At 37.2% G+C, this 15,466-nt stretch overlaps 1 protein-coding gene across 1 annotated transcript in view; it reads right to left on the bottom strand.

Annotated features, from left to right (window-relative positions):
• LOC102843189 (dystrophin-like) overlaps positions 1–9,230 on the bottom strand; it is a 1,161,727-nt gene extending 1,152,497 nt beyond the window's left edge. Inside the window, exon 1 of the mRNA XM_006881860.1 lies at positions 9,116–9,230. Coding sequence (XP_006881922.1) covers positions 9,116–9,122 — 7 coding nt within the window. The 5' untranslated portion in view covers positions 9,123–9,230. The remainder of the gene's footprint in view (positions 1–9,115) is intronic.
• Positions 9,231–15,466: the final 6,236 nt, after the last annotated feature.

Here is a 15,466-nt window from a genome sequence, read left to right as displayed (position 1 = left end):
AGTGCTCAGGCCATTCTTTCATAGGGTCACTATGATTTGTCTATGACTCGATGGCAACAACAATATATCAATATATATATATATATATATCAATATATATATAGGGAGAAAGAGAAGGGGGAGAAAGAGGGGAGATGGGGGAGAGAAAGGGAAAGACTTTAAAGAAACACAACCATGATTCCCTTCTGTGACTTATACTTTCCTAAATGACACGTCAATTGCACTCATATTTTATATACTTTGTTTATATGCTAAAACCTTGATTATTTACGTGGGGTCAGAGTGGTTGGAGGATTATTCTGCATCTTTCTGAAGGAGACTCAACAACCTTGATTATACGCTAGGGAAGAAGTCCTATTCTGTTTCCTTTTAAAACCATTCAAAGATAGTAGGCTTTGTTTTTCTAAGTCAAATGTGAAAAATAAGGACAAAGTTAAATACATTGTTGTTATATACCAATGGAGTTAACTGAAACTTATAGTGACCTTATGAACAATGGATCTGAACCCTGCCCTATGAGGAAAGTGAAAGGTCATTACAAAGATAGAGGAGAAAGAAAAGACCACAATGGGGTATCAAGAGAGACTCTTAAAATTGCACTAGAGCATCAAGTAGCCAAAACAAAGAGGGAAAAAACGACAAAGTAAAAGAGTTGAACAGATTTCAAAGAGCACCTCGAGAATACAAAGCCAATACACGCCAAGAGCTGGAGTCAGAAAATCAAATGGGAAGAACTTGCCCAGCATTTCTAACATTGAAGTTACATACATAGAAAAGAAAATACTGGAAAGCTTTGGGTTGTTCCTCTTTTGTTCTCTTGTTAATGACCAAGCCGTGGGGGCCTAGTAGTTAAGGAGTTTTGCCCCAACTCAAAGGCAGGTGTTCAAAGCCACAGGAGAAAGCTGAGCAATATCCTCCTAGCACTAATTACAGTCTTTGAAAAGCTGAAGGGTCAGCTGTGAGTCGGTTCCAACACAAGGACAAATAATACAACACCATGGCCACCAACATTTTAATGAGGAAAATAAAGTAAAACAAAAATGCACACGCTTACCCACCACCCTTTAAGCAGTGTTCCATTTTCTAAAGCAATAGAAACATGTAGGAAGAACAGTGTAGTTTCATAATTCCCTCAGATACCCAGCGATTATGAGGCATTGCCAACCAGAGCTCAATATTCTTACCCTTGGACTCAGGACAAAAGAAAGTCATTTTTTTAGAATGATCAAGATCTGTGATAGCAAGAAGAACTAAATTTGCCAGGAATACAGCCCTCCTCTTATCAGTTTCAGGCAAGACGCAATCTTTTTCTGCATAGTGAAAAGCTCAACTAAGGAGGAAATACCAGTGTGCCTTTAGTTACATAAAATTGACTGAATGGTTTCAAAACAATACTTTTTCAATTCTAATTTCTTTCATGTTAAACTTCACTTGCTTGTTAGCTTTGATTTCATTCTGGTAAATTAAGGGAAAATTAAAAGGTTTTCACTTAGAAAAAAGCTCTCTCTTCACAGTTTTTTCCCCTCACTGGCCTCCTTTGCCTTCCCCTAGTTTGATCCTCTTCCTCAGTGAGTCTCCCTCATCGCTCCATATTCCTAAGCCAATAGGAAGAGTTTCCTGCAGACCCTTAAGCCTTGTATCTGTTACCATAGAGACAGGCATCACAAGATAGCTTCTCTGTAACATCCTCATGGAAATAAAATAAGACTCCTATGGGTTTTACAGGAATTTCCAGTGCGACTAGTGAGCAGAAATTATATCCTTCCCCAGAAAAAAAAATCAGGGAGTTTTTAATTTTGCAACTGTGTGACTAGAGAGATTACAATGTAGTACTCTGAGATGGTAAATCCAGGATCTTTTAATTTTATACTTAGAATCTTATAGTTTCTCCTATGACCGGAAAAAAAAATTCCCTCTCTCATATTCTAGTGTTCAGGGAAGTAGCTCATAAATACCTCATTGCTAACTTTTAACTTTAGTATGTCGTATCAATAATTTATAAACTGCCTCAACTCTTCTCTTACCGTGCAGTGCATATATTTTTACTTTGTTATTCTTTGATTCCTTCTAGAACATATTTTATCAAGAACATCCTCATCTATTTTATAAAGTGAACATCTTTGCAGAACTCTGAGAGGCAAAACTTGGTGAGGAGTTAGAGGCGTATGAAAGGAAAACAGGGTAGCAACTTTTTCTTGCACAACCATTTTCCACAGCCTTCTGCACGTTTTTCAAACTCAATGAAAGCACACAGTATTAACTTACCAGCAACAAGGGAAACAAGAATCTTTTAAAAACTAGTTTAGTGTCCTGAGAAGAATGGGTTAGGCTAAATGTTGTTGTATACCATGGAGTCTGAACTGACTCCTAGCTGTGGGTTTTCAGAGGCGGTTTAATCACACAGGAGGAGACTGCCCATATAGATTTATGTGACAGTAAAAAAGAAAAAGAAAAAAAACCCAAACAACTTTCTGATAATATCATCACATTAAAAACCTCCCCACACAAGTAAAATTCAATAGAGTAGCAGCCAAAATGGCTCCACATTTAATTTCTGGCTTGTATAGTCCAATTACCTTTCAGTCTCTTGTACTTATATATGAGTCATTAAAAAGTCTTTTTTAATGCAACTTTCATTTGTGAGCTCCACATATACTTGTAATCTAAACTACTCTAGACATTTCATGTAAGGAACAAAAATCAAAGGCAGGTTATAAGTTTGGCAAACTTTTCCTGAAAAATAGTTTTGGCTTTGTGGACTGTCAGCTCTCTGTCACACTATATAAGTGCCTTCTTAGAGCAAAAGCAGCCATAGACATTATGTTACTAAAGAGAAACAGTTTGCCTTTCAATAAGACCTTGTTTAGGGACACTTTAGTATGTTTATTGTGACCTGGGTTTTCCATTCAATCATTAATGTACACTTGGCTGCATGACCTTGATTACAATACCTCACTCTTCCCACTTCCCCCTGAGATTCTTATTTCTCTTAATCCTTCCAGTATGTTCCTGATGCAATTCATGGTCTTTTCCATCACTTCTTATGAATCTGAAAGTTGAATAAAGAATAAAGACGACAGCTGTGGTATGGGAGAAGAGTGCCTAGTATCCTCTGAACCCCAAAAGAACAAACAAGTCTGTGATGGAGGAAGTGTAACGGGGGTGTTCCTTAGACGCACAGATGGTGGGCGAAAGTTCATCTTACATAGTTGTGGCATGTTGTTAGGAGAGGCTGGTCCTTGGAAGAAGATATCATGCTAGGAAGGATGGAGGGCCAGAGAAAGAGAGGAAAACCTACCACAAAATGGACTGATAGAGTGACTGTAACGGTGGGCTTGAGCACATGAGGAATCATGAGGCTGAGGCAGGATAGGATTTGTTATGTATAGCATCACTATGAGTTGTGGTTGACTTAATGGCACCAAACAACAACATCATCAAACCGTCCAGCACGTCTCTTGATGCATGAAGTATTCTTGAAACATAATATAATACGAATGAATCTGTACAGAATTCTCTTGAGTGAAATGTGTCCACTATTAAATTTGGATTTCACACTATTTCTCCATCTCACAAAATATTATTTATCTTTATATCCCTGTAACTATTGAGAACAGTTAAAAGAAAACAAAAAACAACACACTCTTAGCCTTCTGACCAAACATAAATAGGTGTGGCCATGTGGTCATGTGAGTAGAGTGTTCAAGTGAAGTACTGGCCTGCATCAGGCATATTCCACACCAATGCAACTCACATGACCAATTCAGGAACAAGGAACTCAATCTCTCACAAAGTAGTCAACTACTCACAAGTGGCTCACACACCTCACTGAAAGGATTATTTTTCCTTTCCCTCTAATTCTTCTTCTACATTAAAGTTAATCTCATTTTAAAAATAAGTTTTTTTTATCTTTTCTTAAATTTTTAAGATTTTGGTTTACATACAAAATTCATGTACATTGTGTTTCATTCATATATTTCACACATTCCTTCATTCACATTGGGTTTCATATGATCATTCACATACATTGTGCTTTATAAAATTAATCACCATTGATCTATGACCACTGTCACTCTGTATTTTCAGGTTTCCAGTGGATTCTTCCTAATTTCTTTATCCCCTCTTTCCACACACCAAACTACGACCCAGTGATTCCATCCCCACACCGCAGTCTCCCTGCCCCTTCTTCTTCCAACTTTGGACTGTTCTATACATCTTAGTAGTTATCCTTCTATTTTTACTCTAATGGTTTTGCGCAGTATTTGTCCTTATGAGACTGATTTAGTTCACTCAGCATACTATACTCCTGAGCCTCTCCAATGTTATCTAGCATTTTACAAAGTCATTGTTTGAGTTTTCTTTCTTTTTTTTTTCCTTTTCATTTTCTAGTTCCTTCCATGTCCCTCAAATGCTACAATTCCAGGGCCTTTTATCTTCCTGACATTTTCCACTGAATGTGCTCTCAAGATAGTAAAGTTCCTCTTATACCATAATGTCCCTCTAGAGATAGAAGACTGCCATCTTTCTTCAGTAGAGTGGGTGGATTTGAACTACTAACACTTGATCTTCTTCATATTATAGCCTGTTGTTGTTGTTGTTATGTGCCGTCGAGTCGCTTGCGACTCATAGCGACCCTATGTACAACAGCTCTAAACTCTGCTCTGTCCTGTGCCAATCGCACTGTCTCTGACACTCCCATCCCAATTATCCCAGACACTGAATCAATCCACTTGATAGAGGGCCTTCCTCTCCTGCGCTGTCCCTCCACCCTCCCAAGCATGATGTCCCTCTCCAAGGACCTGTCCCTCCTCACAACATGTCCAAAGTAAGTTAGACGGAGCCTCAGAATCCTTGCCTCCAAGGAGCCTAGACAATGTTTATGGCTGATAACTGAGAACACAGATGACAAAATCTTTGTCAATCAATTATTGTGAAGCTTTAACTTGATCAATGAATTAAGGGTTTTGGTTTGTTTTTTTTTTTTAATATTACTAACAGATGCTACACTTACTCTTCTTGAATTTTTATCTTCTTGGCTTCATCACATTTTTAGGTGAAGTTCTTTCAGAACCCTGATCATCCGGGATATTTGTTCTCCTTTCCTAGCTACATGGGCAGTATAGATTTCTTTCAGGTGTTTGATACTGATAAATTGGAGTCCAGGACAGACATATAGTCCACAGTTTAAAAACCAAACAAACTCACAGCATGGGCTCAATTCTGACTTAAGACAATCCCAGTCGATTTCCTAGGCTGTAAATCTTTACAGGAGCAGACTTCCCATCCTTCTCCCGCAGACTAAGTTGTAGATATGAATCACTGACATTTTGGTTAATTGTGTAACACGTAACACATTACATCTCCAAACTTTATCAGGCTTGAGTCAGTCAGTTGATTCAACCGCACCAGTCTTGTCTTAATCTCCTTCCTCGTTTACAGCAATTCAGTTATTGGAAAACTCAAGGCAGAATAGTTTAGTGAGCTGATCATTCTAACTAACCATGCTGTTTTAGCAAATGGCAAATGTTTATCACACTTGACCATAAGGACATCATAAAAATCATCACCAAATTCTATACTATATTAGGATAAGTGACAACATTACATTCTTTTCCACAGCATATTGGGGAAAAAGTTGCCCAGCTTTTGAAAGCAGTCATTTACCCACCCCACCCTAACTATGTGCATTCCTTTCTCTTCCTTTGGGTTTAACTTCTGAATCAATGAAGTTATTGTTGTTGCTCTCCCTTTTAAGCAGTTTTAAATCACACATCTGCCTGTGTGTGTTTGTGTATGTGATTGTCGGTATTTTTTTTCGTTATTAAAAGAGGGAAAGCAAGAGAAAGTGAGAGTAATAGAGTGAAGCAAGTTTATCAAGTAAAACATTTCATCGCAAGCTTCTTAACTGGTAGTGGTCTCCTCTCTGGTTCATCTTTCTGAAATGCAACACACAGGAAAATTTCAAATTCACCATGCATGGGAATTTTCACTCAACAGTTTGTTTTCTCTGGAAGTGAGAACTGAGGGCAATGTTGGAACTAAAACATAATAACGCTTTACTACTCAGCCATAAAGAAAAAGGAAATAAGTCCTAATGCATGACACATGGATGGACCTCATCAGGCAGAATGGGATAAGAGAGTTGAAAAAAGGGAAAAAAATGTGTGTGATCTCACTTACACGATCCAGGAAAAATTGCTAGACAGAAACCAAAGATTGTTGGTGGTTGTCAACGGTGAAGGGCAGAGCAAAAGGAGATCTATGCAAATGGTGGTGATGAGAATGGTTGCATAACTTGAAGAAATCAATGTCTTGAGTTGTACATGCAGAAATTGCTGAGAAGGTGTTTGCTTTATTATGTAGAGATTCACCACAAATATAGTAACAACAAATGATGCTCAGTAAGAGTTTTACTCAAAAGACACAAATAGTTTTGCTTTTAAGAGTTATGAACATCTTGGAGTTAGGGGACAAGTCCGTCTGAGTTTGTAGTAAACTGGGGAAATCTACAGAGATTTGTATTTCAAATCATAGGAAAAAACACATTTAAAGGCCCACATCTCTTTCATACACTCTATTGTTATGCATTTCTTTTGCCTTTTCTTCCTTTCTGAATCCGTACACAAAACAGAGAGTTAAGCAATAGGGATTTGGAGCCTTCACGTGGTCGCCTCACTTTGCATGCTAATCGTGTTCCAGGGACCAGAAAGGCTGGCGAGCCTTTCCAACTCTTAAAATGCATTTACCAGCAAGGGTATTCCTGCTCTTCAGGTGTGTGTGGCCCAGAGCCTCGAAGATTTTCATTAATAACCAACAGCTGGTGCCACCTAGCGTCTGTCCTCGCCATTCATCAGTGGAATCAAATGCAGAGTGCTTCTTAAGAAGTCACAAAGGAAGCAAAGTCGGACTGCAAACTAACAAACACCAAACGACGGTTTGGAAAGTCCAGTGGCTGATTGAAATGATACTATCTTCACTGAAAGAAAAACCTCTCCCTCCCTTTTTTAAAGTAACGATGGTAACCGGAGTGTGAGGCTAACTAGCTTCCTAGCTGACATTTTCTCTTACAGGAGACAATTCACAAAAGAAGAGTCCTACTAAAGAAGAGGCAAATGTAAAAGAGTTTTTCCAGACTTGAATTGTCACATGAAACAGCTGCGAAAAGTTGAGGAAGAGAAAAATTGGCCGAAGAGAATTGTGTTTTGGATGAACAATAGGCGGGCTTTCCATGATTTGTTTTCAGACAACCCAGAAATAACCTTGGATCATTTGGATGAAAAATTCTGTCAGACTTTGAGCTGAACCAAGTACTGTAACAGGCTGTGCAAAAAAGCCCCCAGAGAAGTCAAAAGTATTGTCAGTAAATAATCTGATTATTCCATTCCCATAATTTAAAATGCTGTTAAAATAGCATCTTTAGCAAATTGGTTTCCTTCTGTCTGTATATATGTGAATTATGAATTCAATTAAAGTCATGTATGCTTCAAGGTTAAAAAGTACTTATCCAAATCCTTGGCAATTTCCTAAACATCAAGGAAGTAAGGCATTTTGGATGAGCCCAAGCAGCATCATTAGCCCACCGGTTTCGACTGGATGCACTAATTAAACACAGGTTGTTTTAACCCACTCTTTCTAAGAGGAATACGTAATTGAGACAACATGGGCTAACATTCGAGGGGGGGGAGAAAAGTTACATAACAGGCAGTAGCGTTAACTGGTCAGATGGACTGAGATATTGCAACTAATACAGAAAGGGCACAGCACATATAGGCTAACATGTGATTGATTAATAGCTAATCATATTAGAGGTTCATGTTTGATAAGTCTATTTATTTGTATTTCTTAGCTACTCAAGCTGTTGGATAGACTGAGACGAGAGGTGAAAAGATTTCCAAAATCTCTCGGTAGTTAACAATCATTTTTACTTCATATTCAGGAAAATCTATTTATATATTATTTGACATCTGTTTTTAAGCAATCACTTGTTAAAAACAGCTTTGAATGTTTCATTTTCTCCTTACCCTAGTGGTGGTAAAAAATCATTTCAATATGTTTGGTCCAATATATACTTACTGACAGATCCCTCTGACAGCGTAGGAAGAGAGAATATGGAAACGATGCATAGTTGCTATAAAAAGCTGAAATTGTTCCCTTTTGTCCCAAAACTTTATTTTTGGACCAGATCCAGTCCAGGCTCATACTCGGTTTGTTCAAAAGTACTTAGAAGTACAACCTTATGGGAGAGAAATGTTGCACACCAAAAAGGGTGCTAAAAATTGTACGCAGGCAAGAAAGAATGTAAGAGAAAACTCCTCGGGGTTCCAGCACAATCCAATAAATAAATGCTCCAATTTTCAAGAATTTCTCATTTTTCTGTCATTTTTCATTAACAGCGTTTACAGCCCTATCTGAAACAAGCTGATACAGAGAAATTAAGAGCAGTAATCAAGCGAGAAATGATAGACCAGCTGGGTCGACATCAACTTGGCAAAACGTGAATACAGTTCAATAGCTGAAACAGATGCTGGAGTTGTTGAGAAACCCTGCAGGAAATATTGATGTATTTTCTTCATATAATGCAGAATGACTGAATAAATGTCAAAAGCTAGGGATTGATGAGGAGAAAAGACTGACAGTCAAACTCCTTCGAAAATAGAAACCAAGTGTTACAATTTTCAACCTAGCCAAATATTCCATACATTCTCATTCCTCCCAGTGCCTGAATATGCCAATATATCAATCAGTCCTTGCAACTAAATTGAATGAAACTGAGCTGGGGAAGAATTCCCCTTTAGACAACTCCCCCACCCCCGTCATCATATACCTGGAGAAACCTGGAGTCTTCAAAAAGACTTTATTTTACAATCTTCTAGCACTGATTCCTGACGGAGAAGTGCTTCCCTGAGCTTGGAGGCAAAGCACAACCCCCTCCCCAAATGTAACGCAGCACAAGGTAATTTTAAAATCCATTCTGCAAAAGCAACACTGTTTGCAGAGTTTGAAGAGCTCTCGGCAACAAACCTCAGCTCCTAACAGCTGCTTGTTCAAACATATGCTTTGTCATGGTCAGCTTCTAATTTTATTCATAATGATGTAATAGCTTTAATAATCCTACCTTCCATGCCAGCTGCTTTTCCTGTCACTCCATCATGCCAATAAGTTGGCTGCTGTAACAAATCAAGATAGTGCAAAACAGCATCTTTCTCCTGATTTTGTCATCTTCCTGAAAGCATTCTATTACTGCCGACTGCTGGGAACCAGAAAGTCTGTTTGAATTCCAACAGCTCCCCTTTCGCATGATTCAAGTTAGGTTAGGTGGGCATGCCTAACATGATTCTCTCAGTCATTTATTATGCAGCTGCTACAACGTCGGTGTGGTAACCACTCTGACTATCTGATACGTCAGTCGAACAAAACCTACACCTCGGAGCAAACACAGGAGCCAGAGCAGCGTTCTGCATTTAACGAGCATTCTTCCTGCCTAAAAAACAGTGGATCTGCAAATCTCTCTCAGATCCACTCGCTCCTCTATACAGATGCATAGTCTTTGCATTAGATTCTCTCCCCTAACTCTACCAAGAGTGGAGTTCCTTGGCCCAAAATAAAATTATTCACGCTGAAATGTGGGCTGTTTTTAGTTATCTTGCCAGCTTCTCGATGATTATAAAAGAAACCACAAACAAAAAACCCCAACAAAAAAAACACACACACAACTCTTCTGATTGTACTTTTTAAATAAGGATGCTATGTGCTCAGCTTCACGTTTCTGCTGTATTATCAAATACAGCAGGCACTTTCTCAACTGGAATTTGCCTCTTGTGAGTCGACTGAAAAAAATGTCTAAGCTGATGATTTCTTTTTAAGGAGATATGACTTCATTTGCATACTGGAGACATTTAAAGTCGGATGCTTAGTTTTTCCCATGGGTGGACTTTTTATCCTTGATATTTTGACTTAAGAAAGTCAGAAATAAGATTAGTTGGAGTGCTCATACAGCTTGTTTACCAAGCAAATAAGTGTCCTTATAGGAAAAGGCATTTTGTATTTTCAAAAAACTCTTTATGAAAGTGCTTTTAGAATGATTATTAAAAAGATTCAAAAAATTGTCATGGATTTCTGGAGAATTAATTAGAGCCAAAACTTCTAAGTATGCCTGTCTCTCTCTCTCTCCATTGTATTTATAGCTTGAAATCATAAAGCAGGAAAGTTTAGGTGATTTTAAGAGAAATGCTCTATAAAAATGAAGAAATTGATAAAGTACTATGTTATCCTTCCCTTATGTTCCAGCCCACAAAATAGCTTGATGCATAGCTACTTTGTGAAATCATAATCATTAATGAAATGTGTGTGAGGTACATCAAGGCCACTACTCTAACACTGGTGGCTCGGTGTGTAACGTGTTGGGTTGCTAGCTGAGAGGCCTGTGGTTTGACAATGCAAGAGAAAGATATCCAGGCTCCTACACCAAATATTTACAGCCTTGGAAATCTGACGAAGGGTCACTATGAATGAATATTGATTTGAGGGCAGTGGGCTTTTTGACAGTCAGTTTTTTTAAAGGTATATGAAGGAGCCCTGTTGGCATTATACATTAAACACTAAGCTGTTAATCCTAAGAGGTTCAAACCCCTAAGCTGCCCCACTGGAGAAAGGTGTGGCAATCTGCTTTCATAAAAAAAATTCACAGCCTTGGAAATAGTTTGGAGCAGTTCTATTCTGTCATAAAGGGTTGCTATACGTCTCAATAGTCCCAATGACAGTGGGTTAAGGTATATATGCATGTGTGTTATCTGTGTGTTTATTTGTCTTGTATAAAGTTTAGGAATTCTGCCTCTTGTAATTTTCTTATTTGATAAACAAGAATAACACCCCTCCTCCCCAAAAAAGAACAAACTAGTTGCCATCAAGTCAATCCTTACTACCAAATAATTCCGGCACAGTCAGGTGATACAGTCAATGACTTATGGCTCATTCTTTGAATTGTTTGTTTGTTTCATTTATAAATGCTGGAAACAAACCAAAATGGCAAACAGTTCATCTAAAACCCACTGAAGTGTCTCTGAAATATTATACACAAGGCTTCCAAGATAATTTAGAAAATGTTTATCTCACGATCTCAAACAGGAAAGCATAATTGATGGAGGTTTCATGTCTGTCTTCCAGGCTGCAGCACCATAAACACTGCGTGGTTTGTTCTCTGCTCCTGGCCTCTGTCTACCTCTCCAGCTTCATCTCTTGCCTCTTCTTCCCTTCCCATCCTGCTAGAGCCAAGTGGATTGCTTCTAGTCTCTCTAAAAACCACTGTGTTCTTTCCTGTCTCAAAGATTTTTGCACATTCTGTTTCATTTATCCAGAATTCTCCTCTCAATTTTGATTGCCTAACTTCCATCCAATCTTCAGGCACCAGCTTGAAACATCATTTGCTCTGTGAGAGATTTTTCATCCCCTAGATAAAATTATTTTTTCCTACTCAGCAATTTTATGGCTTCTTGTACTTCCTTTGTCTTTATCAAAATAATGGCAAATAACTATACAGTATCTACAAACTACTAGGCATTGTTTTAAGGAAAAAAACCCAATATCAATCAATATAGACAAAGATAGATACATATTTAACTATCCATTCAATATATATTATATATAGTGTGTATGTTATATACAGTGTGTGTGTATATATATATATATATCATACAACCTATAATGACTAGTATTATTCTCTGCATTTTACAGATGAGGCAAGTGAGATAACTGAAGATGAAATGACTAAGGTCACGTAACTTTTATTTCCTTTACTATAAACTTTTAAATATACAGTACTTGAAAACTTCTCCGCCATACATCCAGTCTACTTATTCAAAGCATTGTTGATCAAGTGGTAGACAAAACATATATGAAGTCTGCTTTCATGGAGATGATTGGCTAGAATCCACCATTATTCTGTCAGTTTGACATATTGGAGTGGCTCGTGTTTTGCGGCTATGCTTGAAATAGTATTTTAGATATTAGCAGGGTTGTTCATAACAGACAAATCTCAGTGAAGCGTCCATATTAAGATGGACCAAGAAGAATGACTTGACAACCTGTTAAAAAAAAAAGACAAGAAAACACAGTGAAATTATTATGAATAAGAGGAGGTTTGTCAGATATACTGCCAAAGGTCCTCACTTGGGAGACACTCAAAATATTACTGGGGAAGGGACACTTCCTCAAAGTAGAGTTGGCCATAATGACATGGATGGAATAAAAAAGAAAAAAGGAAAAGTTTTCTTCATTTATTAAGGTGACACAGCTCCAAATGAAGGGGGGAAATCCACTAACTTTCAGAATGTAGAAAGTGTGAATCCAGGATCATTTTAAATCATGCAAAATGAAATGCATAAATATTAGTTATTAGTAAGCTGAAACAGGCTGGTATTTGCCACACTGAATCAGACAATTTTCCAAGAAGGACAAATTGAAGAGGAATGACATCACATCAAGTGTCAAAAATAACATTTCAAGAACTTGAGTATAATGAGCTATTTATGTTCCTAGTGGTAAGAAACTGCACTGCAATCCCGAAGGCTCATGGTTCAAATCCACCAGCTGCTCCATCAGAGAAGGATGGGCAATCTCCTCTCATGTGATTAACTGCTTTTGAAAACCTACTGGAGGGTCAGCTATGAGTTGGTTCTGACTTGATGGTACTCTACAACAAATCAACAACAACAATGAAGACCAGTTAATAATACTATTGTTCAAACTCATGTACTAACCACCAAACCAAAGACAAAGAAAGTGAAGATTTTTACCAACTTCTAGAGTCTAAAATTGATTGACTACTCAATCAAGGTGCATCAATAATTACTGGTGACTGGAATGTGAAAGTTAGAAACCAAGAAGGTAGGTAAATAGTGGGGAAACTTGTAACAGAAGCCATGTCAGAGATCACATGATACAAATATTTTTAGTGATATAAACAGTGAATGTGGAAACTATGGAGAAGCTGGATATTATTAGTTAGGATTATATACAATGACAACAAAAGCACGGGCTAGAACAGGAGCTCTAAATCTTGATCCCAGAAGGTCATTGCTAGAATTCAAACATCTCTTAATTTGAATGATAAAGTGACATTATTTTTTATTAATTTTGTAGGTCACACATATTACTATACTTTGTTATTTAATGTAGTAATGAATGAATGTTAAATTACAACCCTATTGAGAACTATTGAGAAAATTATATATTGATACAATTGGTTTCTCTTCATATATATATGTGTGTGTGTATATATATATATACACACATATATACATATGTGTATATATATATATACACACACACATACATATATATGATATGTATTTATCTCATATATACAGTTTCTGCATTTAATATGATTCTTATAAAAGTACTTTATGCTTTATCAAGTGTCAAAGGGGTGCATGTTTGAACATCTGACCTAAAGAAATGCAGAATTAACATAATGTTTAACAGCATTGCTTCTTAATTATGATGATTTGGGTCCAAGCCTCATATCCACACCTTGTGATGAATGGGTGCTAGAAAAGTTATTTATCCTATTAATTCCCAGTTTATTCTTCCGTAATGTATGAATAGTAGCTGTTCCTTTGCACTAATATGATTAAATAAAAATATGACAATACCTAAAAGGTAGTATAATTTTAATAACTTGATTATTAATTATTTTGTATCAGAAGATTATAAAAAAATAAAAATTATAAGTAATAAAAATGATGAAAAACTGGAACTCTCTTCTGGAAATGTAAAATGGTAAAACCACTTTGAAAACCTAATGGCAGTTTCTTAAAATGTTCAACAGACATCTACTATACGAGTATACGAGTCATGCTTTCTACTACAAAAGAAATCAAAGCATACAATTATCCCAAGACATAAGAATGTATTCACAAATAAACTTATATAGGGATATTTATAAAATTTATGAATACAACTAGAAGACTCTATCATTGTGTAAATTGATAAGCTATAGTATATCTATATAATATTATTTTGCCATGAAAGGAATGGACTATTGATGTGTGCAACAACATGGATGAATCTCAAAGTAATTATGCTAATTGAAAGAAGCAAAACAAAAGAGAACATATGGCACAATTTCCTTAGAAAATGCAAATGAAGTCATAGAGTCAATTAGTAGATTAGTAGTTGCCTAGGGAAAGAGGCCAGGACACAGAAAAGGTCTTGCAAAGGGACACAAGGAAACTTTTGGGAGGATGAATAGATTCACTATTTGGATTATGTGATGGTTTCATATACATATATGCTGTTATGTGGGAATTGACTCACAGCTAATCCTCCAGGGGTTTTTATAGACTGTAAATCATACTGGAGGAAACTGTACCTCTTTCTCAAACATGGACTTGAACCATATGCCTTTGAGGTGGTAGTGCAACAAACACATATCCACTAGGCCACCAGAGCTCCTGTGGTTAGATGTTGATGTGTCTAAAGATGGGTAGCAACCCTACGAACAAGAGACAGAAACCAAAACTCTACCATGACCAAGTCCACTGTTTCAGTCCCTGTGTCAATCTATCTCCTTAAGAGTCTACCTCTCATGTCCTGACAATCTATTTTCCCAGTATGATGTCTCCTTCCAAGAATTAGTCCCTCTTAACAACACAAAGTACATGAGATGAAGTCTCGTCATTCCTTGTTCTAAGAAGTACCCTAGTTGAAGTTCCTCCAAATAGATTTCTTTGATCTTTGAACAGTCTATACTAGTTCTTTGGAAAGTTCTTTGCTAACATCACAACTATTCTGCTATCCTTACTCATTTCCAAACTTTGAAATGCATAGTAAGCAATTGAAAGTACCATGATTTGGATCAGATGTGCCTTAGTCTTTAAACCGGCAACCAAGCTCTTTTCTGCAATGTAACACATCTTTTGATTTCTTAACTGTTACTTTCAGGTGTGGAGATTGTGAATTCAAATAAAATGAATTTATTTACAAAGTTAATTTTTTTCTATCATTATGCAATCTAAATGGTTCAGGTGTGAGTATTGTTTCTGATGCTGAGTTATAATCCCCATTGGAGGTAATAGTCTGATATTCCTCAGTAAGTGCTTCAGGTTATCTTCACTTTTATATATTGTTGTTATATGCCAGTGAGTTGACTACAATTCATTGCGACCATATGAACAATAGTCCTGAACCCTGACTATTCTGAGCCAATCTCACTGTCTTTGACACACCTGCCCCACAGTCCCAGTGACTGTACCAATCTATCTCACACAGGGTCTTCCTCTCTTGCGCTGTCCCTCCAACCTTCCAAAAATGATGTCCTTCTCCAAGGACTGGTCCCTCCTGTAACCATGCTCAAAGTATGTAAGATGGAGTTTCAAAATCCTTGCCTCCAAGGAACAACTTGGTTTCATTCTCTCCAGGAGAGCACCACAATTTAAAGGCATCAATTATTTACACACACACACACACA

Source organism: Elephantulus edwardii, unplaced genomic scaffold, assembly GCF_000299155.1.
Source record: "Elephantulus edwardii isolate Elephantulus edwardi_28Jun2011 unplaced genomic scaffold, EleEdw1.0 scaffold00016, whole genome shotgun sequence".
Lineage (NCBI taxonomy): Eukaryota > Metazoa > Chordata > Mammalia > Macroscelidea > Macroscelididae > Elephantulus > Elephantulus edwardii.
This window is presented reverse-complemented; position numbering and strand designations above follow the sequence as displayed.